The 13,971-nt window shown below is 33.2% G+C and overlaps 1 protein-coding gene and 1 long non-coding RNA gene across 2 annotated transcripts; both read left to right on the top strand.

Annotated features, from left to right (window-relative positions):
• Nucleotides 1-93: 93 nt before the first annotated feature.
• LOC129956887 (uncharacterized) lies at nucleotides 94-6,140 on the top strand. Its single transcript, XR_008782711.1, has 3 exons — nucleotides 94-412; nucleotides 2,494-2,701; nucleotides 5,798-6,140. It is a non-coding gene; the product is annotated as an uncharacterized LOC129956887 (long non-coding RNA).
• Nucleotides 6,141-10,905: 4,765 nt separating this feature from the next.
• On the top strand, nucleotides 10,906-11,427 carry LOC129956539 (E3 ubiquitin-protein ligase RNF126-B-like). Its single transcript, XM_056068464.1, has one exon. The coding sequence runs from the start codon at nucleotides 10,906-10,908 to the stop codon at nucleotides 11,425-11,427; it is 522 nt and encodes a 173-aa protein (XP_055924439.1).
• The last annotated feature ends 2,544 nt before the right edge of the window (nucleotides 11,428-13,971 follow it).

The raw sequence follows: 13,971 nt of genomic DNA, 5'->3' as shown, positions 1-13,971 counted from the left end.
TAATCTTTGATTCTCACAGCCAACTAAGTCCAGGTTATTCGGGCAGCCAATATTCATAGAACAAGTCTGACGGTAGGACACCTCTTACCTCAGCTCTATACCTCTTACGCAGTCTTCCCTACCATTGATGATAAATTGTAAGGTTGATATAATGTGTAGGAGTACATTTCGTTTTAAAACTATGGGAAAAATTGTCAGAAAACATCGAAAATTTCCGAGTCCGTTCGTATTCACCAACCGTAGCCAAACATCAGCTGCTGATTATTCGCTGTTCAGTGATCAAATCGGTATTCTGATCAAACCGATTGTCAAATTCCCCTGTTTTGCTCCATTTTTTGATGTTCTGACATTTGATGATTACATTTTGATAAACGTTTTTTGGGCGCAGATGCCGACTTGTGATGATGGAAAAGTTAGTAATGTTTAGAGTAATAAAGTATCTAATATCATTGTTTTCCTGTACTTAAACTGAAATTGGTCGTTTTTGTTCATTACAAGAAGAGAATTAAAATCGATTTTTGAAGAAAATAAAAATTATGTTTGGATTTTATCTAAGGTAATCTATTAAACATAATTGCTTTGAAGAGAAATCCAGAATTTTATTATCAGTATGTTGTCAATTATAGTATGAGTTTCAAAAGTAAGATTAATCCATAAAAATGTTTGAAAATTTTATTCAATTCTACAAAATTTTGCTGTTATGTTTTGTTTAAAATTATTTTGATTATCTATCGCCAAGGAAGAGTTGATATTTTTGAATTATATAAGTAATTGGTCATAAATTTCAAAGTAATATATCATCATTAAAAACTGATATACATGGAATGTATGTGTTATAAGGTTATTACATAACAACAAATCATCAATTGCTATATATATAAACAAAGTATAAAGTCATATTTATTTATTCAAAACTTTTTAAAATATTATTTTGTAATACTGAATACTTCAGCTATGAAATTTATTAAATATCTATCTTGTTTTCATTATATTTTTTTTATTTATCAATAGCAAATTTTGTGAATTTTCATTGTTTTGGAGACGATAAATCAATTTGTCTGGTGATGGATTTACAGGATTGATTTTTGCTCTATAAAAGCTTCTGTATGATGTGTTTCCATGAGTACCTCCAATTATAATTTTTCTATCATAATAAATAAACTCTTTAAATTAAATATCAAGTTATATCATAATGCATTTCATTGATTAGTGTTTTAAAAAAATTATATAGGTCATCTTATGGAAATCTAATTTTTGAATCAGTTTTTATTATATGTTTTTCATTTCCATTTCTTATAAAATTGCAGTGATTTTATTTTGAAATTTGGTGCTAGATGGATATTTTAGCAAAGCTATTTTCTGTTATGTATTTGAAGAAATTAAAAAGGAAAAAGTCTGACATCTGATAAAGCAGCTAGGCTCGAATACAGATCACATGATTGAAAGCTTCTACATTGGAATGAGGTTGCAAACTGAAAGAAACAAATTTAAATTTAATGTACCGAAAAAATAAAATACTAGTCAAGAAAATGTACAATAATTTACGAGTGAAGAAGATAGCATAGGAACAGTTAATTCATGCAAGTCATCTGAAATTCAAACTTTTGACTGAAATTCAAAGATTCCTCTTCCTCCAATATTATAAATGCAGGTTTCTAATGCATTGTTAAGTGCACAAAACTTTCTAAACTAAAATATTATCTAAATATTCTAAGAATTTGTTGGTAAACCAAAAGAATCAGTTTACTTAATAGAGTTTGGAAGATATAAAATTTATTATGAATTCATAAAATAATGATTCACAAAAAACATAGATCTTGAGAATGGACAAATATGAAACATTACTGTTTTAATAATGATTTAAACAGAAGGTTTTAATGTTAATGCACACACAAAATGTATTATTTTGCATTCTCAAATACTAAAGATTGAGCAAAGAATTTATTTTTTTGATAATAATAAAAATGATTCAAAAAATCACAGCACACCTAATTTTTTGTTTAGTTTCAATTATCACAATTCTTTGCTTATTTATAATGGAATACATTTTTATTTCATTCAATCTAAAACAAGTACCTTCAACATTGAGTCAAGCAAAAGATAGGTCATAGTTACATGATGTAAAAATGAATTTAGATTTTTTTTTTTAGTACTCTGTACAGCATTTTCATAAAGATTGGGATGTTTATATCAAATATATGCATGATTCATGAAGAGTAAAGATATCGACTCTAAAATAACCATAATTAATATCATTCTTAATCAAATTTATCAGAACTATATATTTTCAAGTTAATTGTTTACTCATTCAAATAAATTTCAAAAGTTTTAGATATGAGATATTAATACTCTTTTTTTCTTGAACAGTAAAATGTAGCAATTTTTTAATATTATTCAAATTGAAATATATAATTATTTGCTTTGTTTAAATAGGTAATGGTTTTCATAAAAATTCTGCCATTTAGATTAATTTTAAATTATACTTTTTTACAGCTGTGCCGCTGATCTCTCAATCAGTGTTCTCATCCTCTGAAGCCAGTAGTGAAGGACGCCGCTACTCCCCTGGTTAAGGATATGTTTAACGGAGTGCCTAGCCCCTAGGATTGGGGCTTAATCTCCTGTAGATGAAAGCACTTGTGGGAAACCTTGCGTTCAGTATTTGCTGTGATCTTCTTCGAAAAAGTCCAAGGAAGTCGCTTAGGTAGTATTAGCAACTAGACTCTAGGGACAGCACCAAAATTTTGCTCGTAGGGAAATCAGACCACTTGATTTCTCTGTCAGATTCCTGAACTGTATTGCTAATTCTGTATGTTCAAAAATGTTTTGAAATTTGTCTTTGGAATTCTGAAATGTAGATGCCTTTGATTTTAGAATAATGTTATTGAACTAAATATAACAACACTCTTTTATATAAAAGTTATAACATTATGTGAAAAGTAAGATGCTGCAAAAAATTATTGTTCAAATAAAGAATACATTATAGATTTCTCACCCATGTCATTGATATATTTATTACTTACTCTAATTAATTTGAAAATAGCACAGTTTACTTATAAACACATTCCCAATGGGCATAATGGAAGAAATTTTTGTTTGAGCAACATTTAATTCTTCTGCAGCAACAAGGGAATCAATCGCATTATTGAAATATTCCCTCAGTTTTTCTCGTTGTTGTGATAAAGGTATTGCAGATTCATTGTCATTTACATACTTTATAAGTGAATCCGATTCATTAAAAGTTAAATTATTTGTTTCATTGGTTGGTCTGGGAGATGATATTGATGCTATATTTTCATTAAGATTGTAGGTTTCTGCAGTTTCATCAATTATCAAATTTTCATCATTGGAAACATTATCTGTTTTCTTACTGTACATGCATACAAAATGAATGTGTTTGCCCATATTCCATCTGATAGAAGAATCAATGCAGCTGCAGATGTAATTATGGATGCAACAATCGCAATCTTTACATCAGACAGAACAGTTGCAATTATCATTTAATTTTTGAATTTTATATAATTCTTCACAATTTGATGGTGGCAAAATGAAGCCATCATTGTAAGTGCATACCTCTCTATCTAAACCCAAACTCAGATTATGCCTTTTTCTAAGCACACTATCATTAGGATAGGCATAATAAGCTAATATTCTGAAGATTTTCCCCTTGGAGCAGCCCACGACCTTCGTAAAACAAGGCCTCACAACTTATTTGTGACGTCACACAGGTAGGGTGATTGGCTGCCATGAGCAGAATCCCGCTTCCTTTCTTGGTATTCAGGTATATTTTAAATTCACTTAAAAATAACTTATTATTAATATTAAGACATTTATCTTGCATAAAATTCACAATTAATTATTTTTCCCCAGGGTGAATAAAAGAAATAGCATGATAGAAAATCTTAAGGTCCTCTATAGCTTATTGACCATATTTATTAGATAAATACATTGGGGTATTATTATTAGTTTTTTTTTTGTTTTAATGTAGATTTCTTTTATTTTTATTTTATTAAAAATCGTTTTTCCCTAAAAATATTTTTTAAAGCTTTTGGCGATTCTTTTTATTGTAGTGACAGGTAATTCATGTATTTTATAAGTTAACATACAACTGTTTACTTCTCAAATTACTTATGAACTTTCAAATAAAATATTAATGTATTTAATATAAAATTTAAATTTTACAGCAACTAATTCTGTTGATAAAAAAGAATTACTTTCACAGCTTGTTTTTTCACATTAAGAATTGTTTTCATTTAATATATTACTAATTCATACAATTTAATAAACTAGCTTTTATTATATCTGATTTTACATTTCAATGCATTTATAATTAATTTCAATTCAATCTGTAGAAACAGTAAAAGAAAACACAAATAAAAAAAAAATCACACACTATTTGAATCATAACATTTTATTTACAGAGAGACAATAACAAAATACATTTTGTTTTCCAACTTTATTATAAATCTCACATAGACAAATGAAAATAATTATAATATTAAATAAAGTTAAAATACAAACTTACAAATTACATCTAATTTGGAAGAAATTAATAAAGAATGACTTACCTTAGGAGCTTGAGAAGTGCCTAGACAAATAAAAATTACTTTGTTTGCTTTTTGAATTATACTCCATGTATTTGATTTAAAGTTTTTAAATTTTTAAATTAAATCACAAAAAGTGTTGATAATTTCTATCTCCTCTCTTTTTACTATGTCCTGGAGACTGCTATTTAAAGCTGCTTTTAAGTTTTCCCATTTTTTACGTGTGTCCCTATCCATTTCAGTTTCTCTTGCTTTTAATTCTGAGGAAAAGTATGAAAGTAAATTAGGGAAAATTGAAGGTACAACATCAGGTACAAGCCTAGAAAGAAAAAAAGTGGAATTCTTTAGATAAAAAAATTAGTTTTAAAAATTTAAAACTTAAGAAAATATCTATTCTGTTTTTGATTTTAATACATAAACTAAAAGCTCACGTATGCTGGACAGTATTAAATAATAAAATTTAAAATCAACAGAAACATTCATTCATCCAAAATAAATACCTAGCTCAATATTATGTTGGAATATCTATAGTAATTATTTATACTACCATTCAAGTAATACAATATTCTACATGAATTAATCAATTGATTTTACACGGTATGAAAAATTGATTTAAAAACAAAAACTTTTTTTAAAAAACGTTTCAGATATTTTGTAAAAGTTGCATTCATTTATAATAAAAGATTAACTAATGATATTTAAAAATAATAATAAATATTAATTGTTTTATATATAATCTGATTTATAGATAAACAAATAAAAACTACATTTTCTAAACCTATATGAACATGCAATTCATATTGTTTTTACAACTATAACTTTTTTACATAATATTTTAGAATAAAATATAAGTTTAATCTTCTACAATCTATAGTCATATATATATAATTAAAAATTAAGTTTTATTATTCATTAGATCATTTTAAACTTTTTTATAAGAGCATAATAACAGGGGTGTTTGTGGGACCCTAAAAAATCCCCTGAAACTTTTACGGACTTACTACCGACATTTTGGAGTTTTGAGAGGGGGGGGGGAGAGAAATGAAAAATTACAATTATGAAGTATTGAATGACCTAATTATAAAAGTTCAATGAATTACTTTTTTTGCAAAATTAATAATCATAAATTTTCAAACATATAAACTACTACATTTTATGTAAATATTTTAAATTACCTGAATTAATTCTTTAAAAAAAATTATCTAATTTCTGCTGCTTTTTTTTATTTTCTGATGTTGTTTATTTTCTGATGTAAGGATTTCTACCTGCACCACGTTCATCAGGTGCACGGTGTGGAGAATCGATGCCCGTTCTGCTTTGGAGAGCATGAATACACGATCGAACATGCCACCGATTGTTGGAGACTCTTCCTTCTGGCCCATTTTTACGAGATGCCTTCCTACCCCCGAGGATGGAAAGAGACCCGAATTTGGGAAAAGAGGGTGCTCCGTCATAGAAGAAACTACCTTCAGGTGGAAATAGATATGATGGAAGCTCGAAAGAAGCAATTGGAAAAGGAAAAATTCAAGGTAAAGAGACTGTTGAATCATAAATTTGGAGAGAAGAGGCGCCGACACAGGACAATGTAATTGAAATAGAATGATGTGTATGAATAAACAAAGTTTGTTTCTAAAAACTCTTTGTGTGTTTCTTGTCAGCACTACTACTACTTTAAAAAAAAAAAAAAAAAAAAAAGTTTTTTTTTTTTTTTTTTTTTTTAGTGTTTGTGTGTCAGTGGGAGTATTGAAAAATATTTTCGAGAGAGAATAAAAACTAGGTACCTGCTATGCACTGACGGGATTTTGGCTCAATGAGCTTTCCCCGCTGGTTAGAGTAGACTTTTGTCCTTTCCCAGCAGCATTTTCTTTTTATTGACGAGACCCCCTCAGTATTATATGACTGAGGTTCCTATAGCAGATGACGTTGTCCGGCTGATATGATAGCTCAGCAACCGCTCTCTCTATAGATGATTGACTGTGTATGCAGTCGAATCCACAATTGGCCTTACCTCCCATCGAGCCTCGGTTCGGTGAATGTATGATTACGATCATCCATAGAGGGAACCCCAGTGGATTCACAGGTTTCTGAAAAAAAAAAGAACATGCTGTTTACAGAATTTTATTGACGAGACCCCTCAGTATTATATGACTGAGGTTCCTATAGTAGATGACGTTGTCCGGCTGATATGATAGCTCAGCAACCGCTCTCTCTATAGATGATTGGCTGTGGATGCAGTCGAATCCACATTGGCCTTACCTCCCATCGAGCCTCGGTTCGGTGAATGTATGATTACGATCATCCATGGAGGGAACCCCAGTGGATTCACAGGTTTCTGAAAATAAAATTCTGCCCTTAATGAAATTAACTTTAAACTTTCCCTTCATCAGGTGATAAATTTAAATAAATGAAATTAACTTTAAATTTTACCTTCATCAGGTGATAAATTTAAATAAATGAAATTAACTTTAAATTTTACCTTCATCAGGTGATAAATTTAAATAAATGAAATTAACTTTAAATTTTCCCTTCATCAAGTGATAAATTTAAGCAAATCATTTGTCCTCTCATCCTTTTAAATATTTTTTTATATTTAATGGAGCAAGATCATATTTTAGTTTTAGATGAGTTCAAGCAAATTAAATTGAACTGCTCTCATTTTAAATATTTTTTTATATCTAGTTGTAATTTTAAATGATTCCATTTATCGGCTTCAATATCTAGTTGTTAGTTTAAACAACTTTTAAGAAAATAATATTAGTTTAAATATCTAGTTGTAAGTTTAGATAATCTCATTTTAAATATTTTTTTATATTAGTTTAAGTAAATTTTAATGACACGACATTAAATATTTTTTTTATATCCGTTTAAATATCTAGTTGTAAGTTTAGATTTAAGATGCATGGCTGCTTTGCATGTCCGCTTTGCATGTTCTAATGTCTGCTTTGTATGTTCTAATCAAAGGTCTAAGGGAAATTTATTTTAATAAACATATCCAATTAAATAATTATGAACGTGTATCAATAAAAATATCAAATTGGTGTTTCAGTATAACATATAAATAAATATATATGTAGTTGTAAGTTTAGGTTAAAGATTGTTTACTTTCGCATGTCCCAAAGCAATTCTAAATGTTAAACAAAAATGTAATTACTAAAACAAAGAATCAAATTCAACTAAGCAAATTAAATGCAACTAAGCCAATTAGATTAATATGTTTCGGACATGGAGGTAAAAGTGTTTTGGAGTAAAAAAAGGTCAAAGTGTTTTGGAGTAAAAAAAGGTCAAAGTGTTTTGGAGTAAAAAAGGTAATGTTACTATGCAAGGAGGGTGGGCATAGTAACATGAAAGGTTATAAATGAAAAAAAGGTTATTCATGGTTATAAAAGGTAAAAGGTTATGCATGCAAAAAAGGTTATTCATGGTTATAAATGAAAAAAAGGTTATTCATGGTTATAAAATAAAAAAAGGTAATGTTACTATGCGTGGAGGGAGGGTGGGCATAGTAACATAAAAATAAAATTTTATTTATATTGTTAATCAGGTTATTCATGGTTATAAATGAAAAAAAAAGGTTATTCATGGTTATAAATAAAAAAGGTAATGTTACTATGCGTGGAGGGAGGGTGGGCATAGTAACATAAAAATAAAATTTTATTTATATTGTTAATCAAATTTATATAGATTGAAATGGTTATTTTGTAATGTATGTGATATTTACTTTGCTTTTTGCGAATCTTTGTGTTTTTGGGGGTGTTAAATATTTTTAAGTCTTTGATATGTTTGGGTGAAACATCTTTATGCTTTTTGGGGGTGAAACATCTTTATGCCTTTTGGGGATTTTTGAGTATTTTGGGGGGAAAATACGTTTATGTCTTTTGGGGGTGAAACATTTGTATGTCTTTTTGGGGTGAAACATCTTTATGCTTTTTGGGGGTGAAATATTTTTATGTTTTTTGGGGGTGAAACATCTTTATATCTTTTGGGGGTCTTTGAGTATTTTTGGGAGTGAAACATCTTTATGTCTTTTGGGGGTGAAACATTTTTATATATTTTTGGGGGAAATGTGTTTTATGTCTTTTGGGGGGAAATGCGTTTATGTCTTTTGGGAGTGAAACATCTTTATGCCTTTTGGGGGTGAAATATTTTTATGTCTTTTGGGGGTCTTTGAGTATTTTTGGGAGGAAATGCGTTTATATCTTTTGGGGGTGAAATATCTTTATGTCTTTTGGGGGGGTGAAACATTTGTATGTCTTTTGGAGGTGAAACATTTTTATATATTTTGAGGGGACATAAAAATTTTTATATCTTTTGGGGTGAAATATTTTTATATCTTTTGGGGGGAGTAATGCGTTTTATGTTTCGTGGATCTTTGAGTATTTAAATTGGAGAATGAAAAGGTTTTTTTACATAGCAAAAGATTTGGAAATAGTATCCAAATCTTTTGAAATGTGAAAAAACCGTTTAAATATTTAAATGACCTTGACCTAGTTTTTTTAAAAATATAAAAAGAATGTATTTAAATTGGGGAATGAAATGGTTTTTTTGCATAGCAAAAGATTTGGAAATAGTATCCAAATCTTTTGAAATGTAAAAAAAATCGTTTAAATATTTAAATGACCTTGACCTAGTTTTTTTTAATAAAAATATAGAAAGATAACATCATATCAAAAAATTTGGAAACCTAGTTTTTTTTAAAATATAGAAAACAATGACAAAAATTATTCTCTTGAGACCAAGAATGAAAATATTTTCGACCTAAAAAAATGAGGATTATTCCAATTTCTGATAAAGTCTCTCTTCAAGGTTGGTACACTCTTCAATCCAAAAAAATGGGAGAGAGCCGATAAAAAAAAAAAAAAAAAAAACGTTTTTTTTTTTTTTCCCTCTCTTTCTGTGTTCTCTGAAATAGTTTCAAGAAAATATTTTCTGTCGGCTTTACATTGGTAGTGTGTTCTAACTGCTCTATTATCAACCATGTCTGACGAACTCATTCTGACTGTTACCCTTTCCGATGGAGAATTGGACGATGTTACCATGCCATCCCCTGATGTTGTGCCGTTGTCCACTGAGGTCATGTCATCTCCTAATGCTGTGCCGCTGTCCACTAAGGTCCCTCCCATGCGAAAAAGACAATTTTTCCAGTGCCGACGTCGGCGAGGAATGACTCGTATTTCTCCTTGGAGATCTATTCAACAATACCATCATCGACATGGTATGGGAGTATAATGCTTCCGGAACCATGCATATTGTCTGACGAATGGTATCACTTCCTACGTCGTAGAAAATGATCCAGATTTTGAGAGGAAGCTATTACAACATGTGGCCGATATGAAGATAACAACCTTATACGTGACGGATACGGCGACCCAAGTTCGTTGGAGACTGGTAAACAAAACCAATGACATATCAGTCATTGTATTGAATAATGATGCTGGGGATTGCCCCACCTGTAAAAGGAATTGTGTGAGATGGGTGGCTGTTTGTGGACTGAATTTCATTAGAAAAACTCCGATAGAATGCATTCCACATCATTGATCCATGATATTCATGACTCTTTGTCTCTGTTAAACATGCCATGTTAAACAGTAAAGTATGTACCTTCAGCGGGGCAAGAAAATTTTTGTTTAACGTTAGTGTGTAAAGAAGAAGAAGAAGAAAGTAAGAAGAAAAAAAAAACGTTTTTTTTCTTCTTTTTTTTAGTTGTTGTCTCTTCATGTATATATATTTCTGAATACACTTTCATCACAGCACTACTTGTTTCAAGAGTTTAACATTGAAATCAACCATGCTGTTGGATCTACGCATGCTCGTCGTTCCACCTCCTCTCTCTCCTATTCTGGAGCCATCTGCTAAGACCAACCAAGTGCTGAAGCCGGCTCATACTCAAGAGTATAAGCATCAAATGACAATGATGGTTCTATGCATTGATGAAAAGGGGTTCACATTGACAGACGGACACGTCTCCCATTCGTCCGATAAGCTGCACCCTAAGCGTTTGAGAAAGGCATTGGCACAGACCCATGGTACGCATCTCTTCTTTGCAGACTTGAAAACAAAACGTTATTACAAAAAATTCTTTGGCCGTTTAAAATTAAAGCATCAAACTTTTATTTTAAACAGCCGAAAGAAAATTGAAAAGTGCCTGTATTGCAAGAAGAAATGTCATCGTTGGCTGGCGGTAGTACGAGGTATTGAGAATTTTTATAGAATAAAAATGGATCCCATTCCTCACTGAACCAGCCTTGGACAATAAACTGGCTTTGGACTTTGTGCAGATATTATTCAAAAGGGATCACACTGAGCATGCGCCAACTCACAGTATATATAAAAGCTCGTGCGACTGTCTCACTTCATTTCTTGCAAAATGTCCCTCTCTTTATACACACAATTGCTGCGAGCAGTGCTGGAACAGTTGCCGGAGCCAGCAGAGGTTCATGTGGGTGAGGCCTACAGGGAAGAGATGGCGAAGCTTGCAAAAGAGATGGTACCAACTATTGATCTGAAGTTGGTACCTATCATCAGCGAGGAGTTGAAATCGTTTGCACGGAAAAAGGATGGACTGCAATGGTTTTTGTGGAAGACAGAAGGGATCCCCCGTCTGATGGAATTTGCCATGACACTCTATTGCAATTACGATAAGCATATGAGTGAAATGGACAAATGGACCAGATTAGGGGAACTAACCATAGAGTCCATCTACTCTTCCCCAGGGCCAGAAAGTTGTTTCGGAGATTGCCCGATATGCACGGAGCCTCTGCATAGGAAAATAACAACTTCATGCGGGCACAACTTTCATGGAGAATGTCTAGAAATGTGGATGAAAGAAAACATTTCTTGTCCACTGTGCCGAAAGAACCTCTGCGGGTATGCTTGGCATCGTTCATGAATGTCCTCTGAATGCCTCCAAAAAAATGGGAGAGAGTCGATACGATGCGAGTCGTATCGGCTCTCTCCCATTTTTTTGGGTTCAAGAGTGTGCCAACCTTGAAGAGAGACTTTATCAGAAATTGTAATCTAAAGTTAATTTTGGCAATAGACCAGCTTTGGGAAAATTTGAATAGACTAGCTTTGTGGGGGGGGGGTAATGTTAATTTTAGAATATTGAATAAACCAACTTTGGAAAATGTAAAAGTATAAGAAATAAACTGTAATCTAATGTAAAAGTAATTATATGTAAAACTGTAAACTAATATTAATAATGTAAAAGTAATTATAACAAAGCTAAACATTTTTTTTTTCAACTTTTGAGTGAATATAACTTCACCCTAATATTGCAGTCTTTCAAAACTATATCATTATGTGGTTTCAAATCGCTTTTACTCCCTATCTTCCTCCGGTGGCCGTACTCATTAGCGAAAGTGGGCAGATGATGTTTCGACTTTTGGACATTGCACAGCTGTTGAAGAAGAAAAAACCATGCAGTTACAAAAATCAATTTAAATTCCTGGCGGTTCAAGCACATGAAATATTGCCTTTGAAAGGTTTCACCATCCCTCCTCAGACCCTCAACACCCACGTCGTCAACTTTCAAGTGGCTCAAAATTTGATGGCTTTGCTTATAAATATGGCATGAGGAAATTTGTGACGACTGTTGGAAAATCACCCCTGCTTATATGTGTGGAAGAACCAGGTGAAAATGCCATCATTGTCACTGACTGGATTAAACATTTTATAACAGATTTGCAATTGTACCGATTAGAGGTACAAAAGAGTCTCTTACCACAAAAAAGATTGTCAACAGAAACTCGACAAGATTCAAAGAGGAACTCTGATGCTGGACCCTCTACTACCCCCAAGTCTGATGCTGGACCCTGTACCGTCTCTGAATCTGATGCTGGCCCCACTACCATCCCCGAGTCCGATGTTGAACCCTCTACTACCCCCGAGTCCGATGTTGAACCCTCTACTACCCCCGAGTCCGATGTTGAACCCTCTACTACCCCCGAGTCCGATGTTGGACCCTCTACCATCCCCGAGTCTGATGCTGCACCCACTACTACCCACGAGTCTGATGTTGGATCCTCTACCACCCACAAGTCTCCTCCAATGATACAATTTTGCAAATTTGGAACATTTCCTGAACCTGGAGATTTAATCGTGAAATACCATAATCCTCCAAAACGTGTTTGGTTTGTCCTTGGCAAATGTGATACCATGTACTGGGTAGGAAACCGGTTATAACTTCCGGGTAGGTTGAGTATAAAAAGGGATGCACGCCAAGCAGTCGGTACCATTCACCAGCTTAGCAGTCAGCATGGACGTGTTTCCCGCAACAAAATCGTCAGCCTTGGTGTCCGTAGCCCATCCTGGAAAATGGGAACCCTTCGAGAGCCTCATGGTGCAAGATAGAGTGGAGGCGTTCATATCATATATGGATCTGAGCACTCTGAGGATATTTCAACATCCGATACCAGACTGGACGAAGAAAGGACTGTACGTCGACAATTTCAAGCGGGCTGTGCTAGCGTCCAAAAAAGTGAACTTTTTTGAGCCCCGGAGAGTGAGCTGGAAAAAAACAACAATGAAGATAAAGAGGAACCCCATCAATGCAAAAAAGACTTCAGATCAACGCCTGGGGTTCAAAATGGACAATATGATGCTGGTAAAACAACATTTCTCGTTTGGATTAAGAAATGTGGCACAGGCAGAAGGCCACGTATACCAGACGTCGGATGCGCCCATCATGATTTACCACTTGCCTGCCAAGAGCCTTCGGTGCAAGGCAAAACCCTGCATCACACGGAGAAGTTTCTGTGAAATTGACCAGTTTCTGTACGACAGGTATGTGCTCAAACCAAACTCTACATACGTCGTGCCTCCTGGAACAATGTACCTCATCCTAACGGTACAGAAAACTTTGTTTGCTGTCGACATTATGGAGTGGGATCTGGTAAAACATTACCAGAGCTTTAAAACACACAAGGAGTTTACACTCCAAGTGTATAATCTACCACCTCCAACACCTACCCACGAGTGTGAACCGCCAACAAAAAAAACTCAAAACCACCTTTGTGGAGCCCTCACCTGTGCATCAAACCTTTGTCGAGCCTTCACCTGTGCATCAAACCTTTGTGGAGCCTTCACCTGTGCCCGAGACCTTTGTGGAGCCCTCACCTGTGCCAGAGACCTTTGTGGAGCCCTCACCTGTGCCAGAGACCTTTGTGGAGCCTTCACCTGTGCCAGAAATTGACTTTAGTTTAGAAAGAGAGGAGATAAACAATTTCTTGGAGATATTTGGGAGGGACTTGTTCCACGACTCTCCAGCAGCAGTATTGCCTCCTTCTCACGACTCTCCAGCAGCAGTATTGTCTCCTTCTCACGACTCTCCAGCAGCAGTAGTCTCCTTCTCATGACTCTCCAGCAGCAGTATTACCTCCTTCTCACGACTCTCCAGCAGCAGTATTGCCTCCTCAGGATAATTTTTGGAATT

This window comes from Argiope bruennichi, chromosome 11 (assembly GCF_947563725.1).
Source record: "Argiope bruennichi chromosome 11, qqArgBrue1.1, whole genome shotgun sequence".
Lineage (NCBI taxonomy): Eukaryota > Metazoa > Arthropoda > Arachnida > Araneae > Araneidae > Argiope > Argiope bruennichi.
This window is presented reverse-complemented; position numbering and strand designations above follow the sequence as displayed.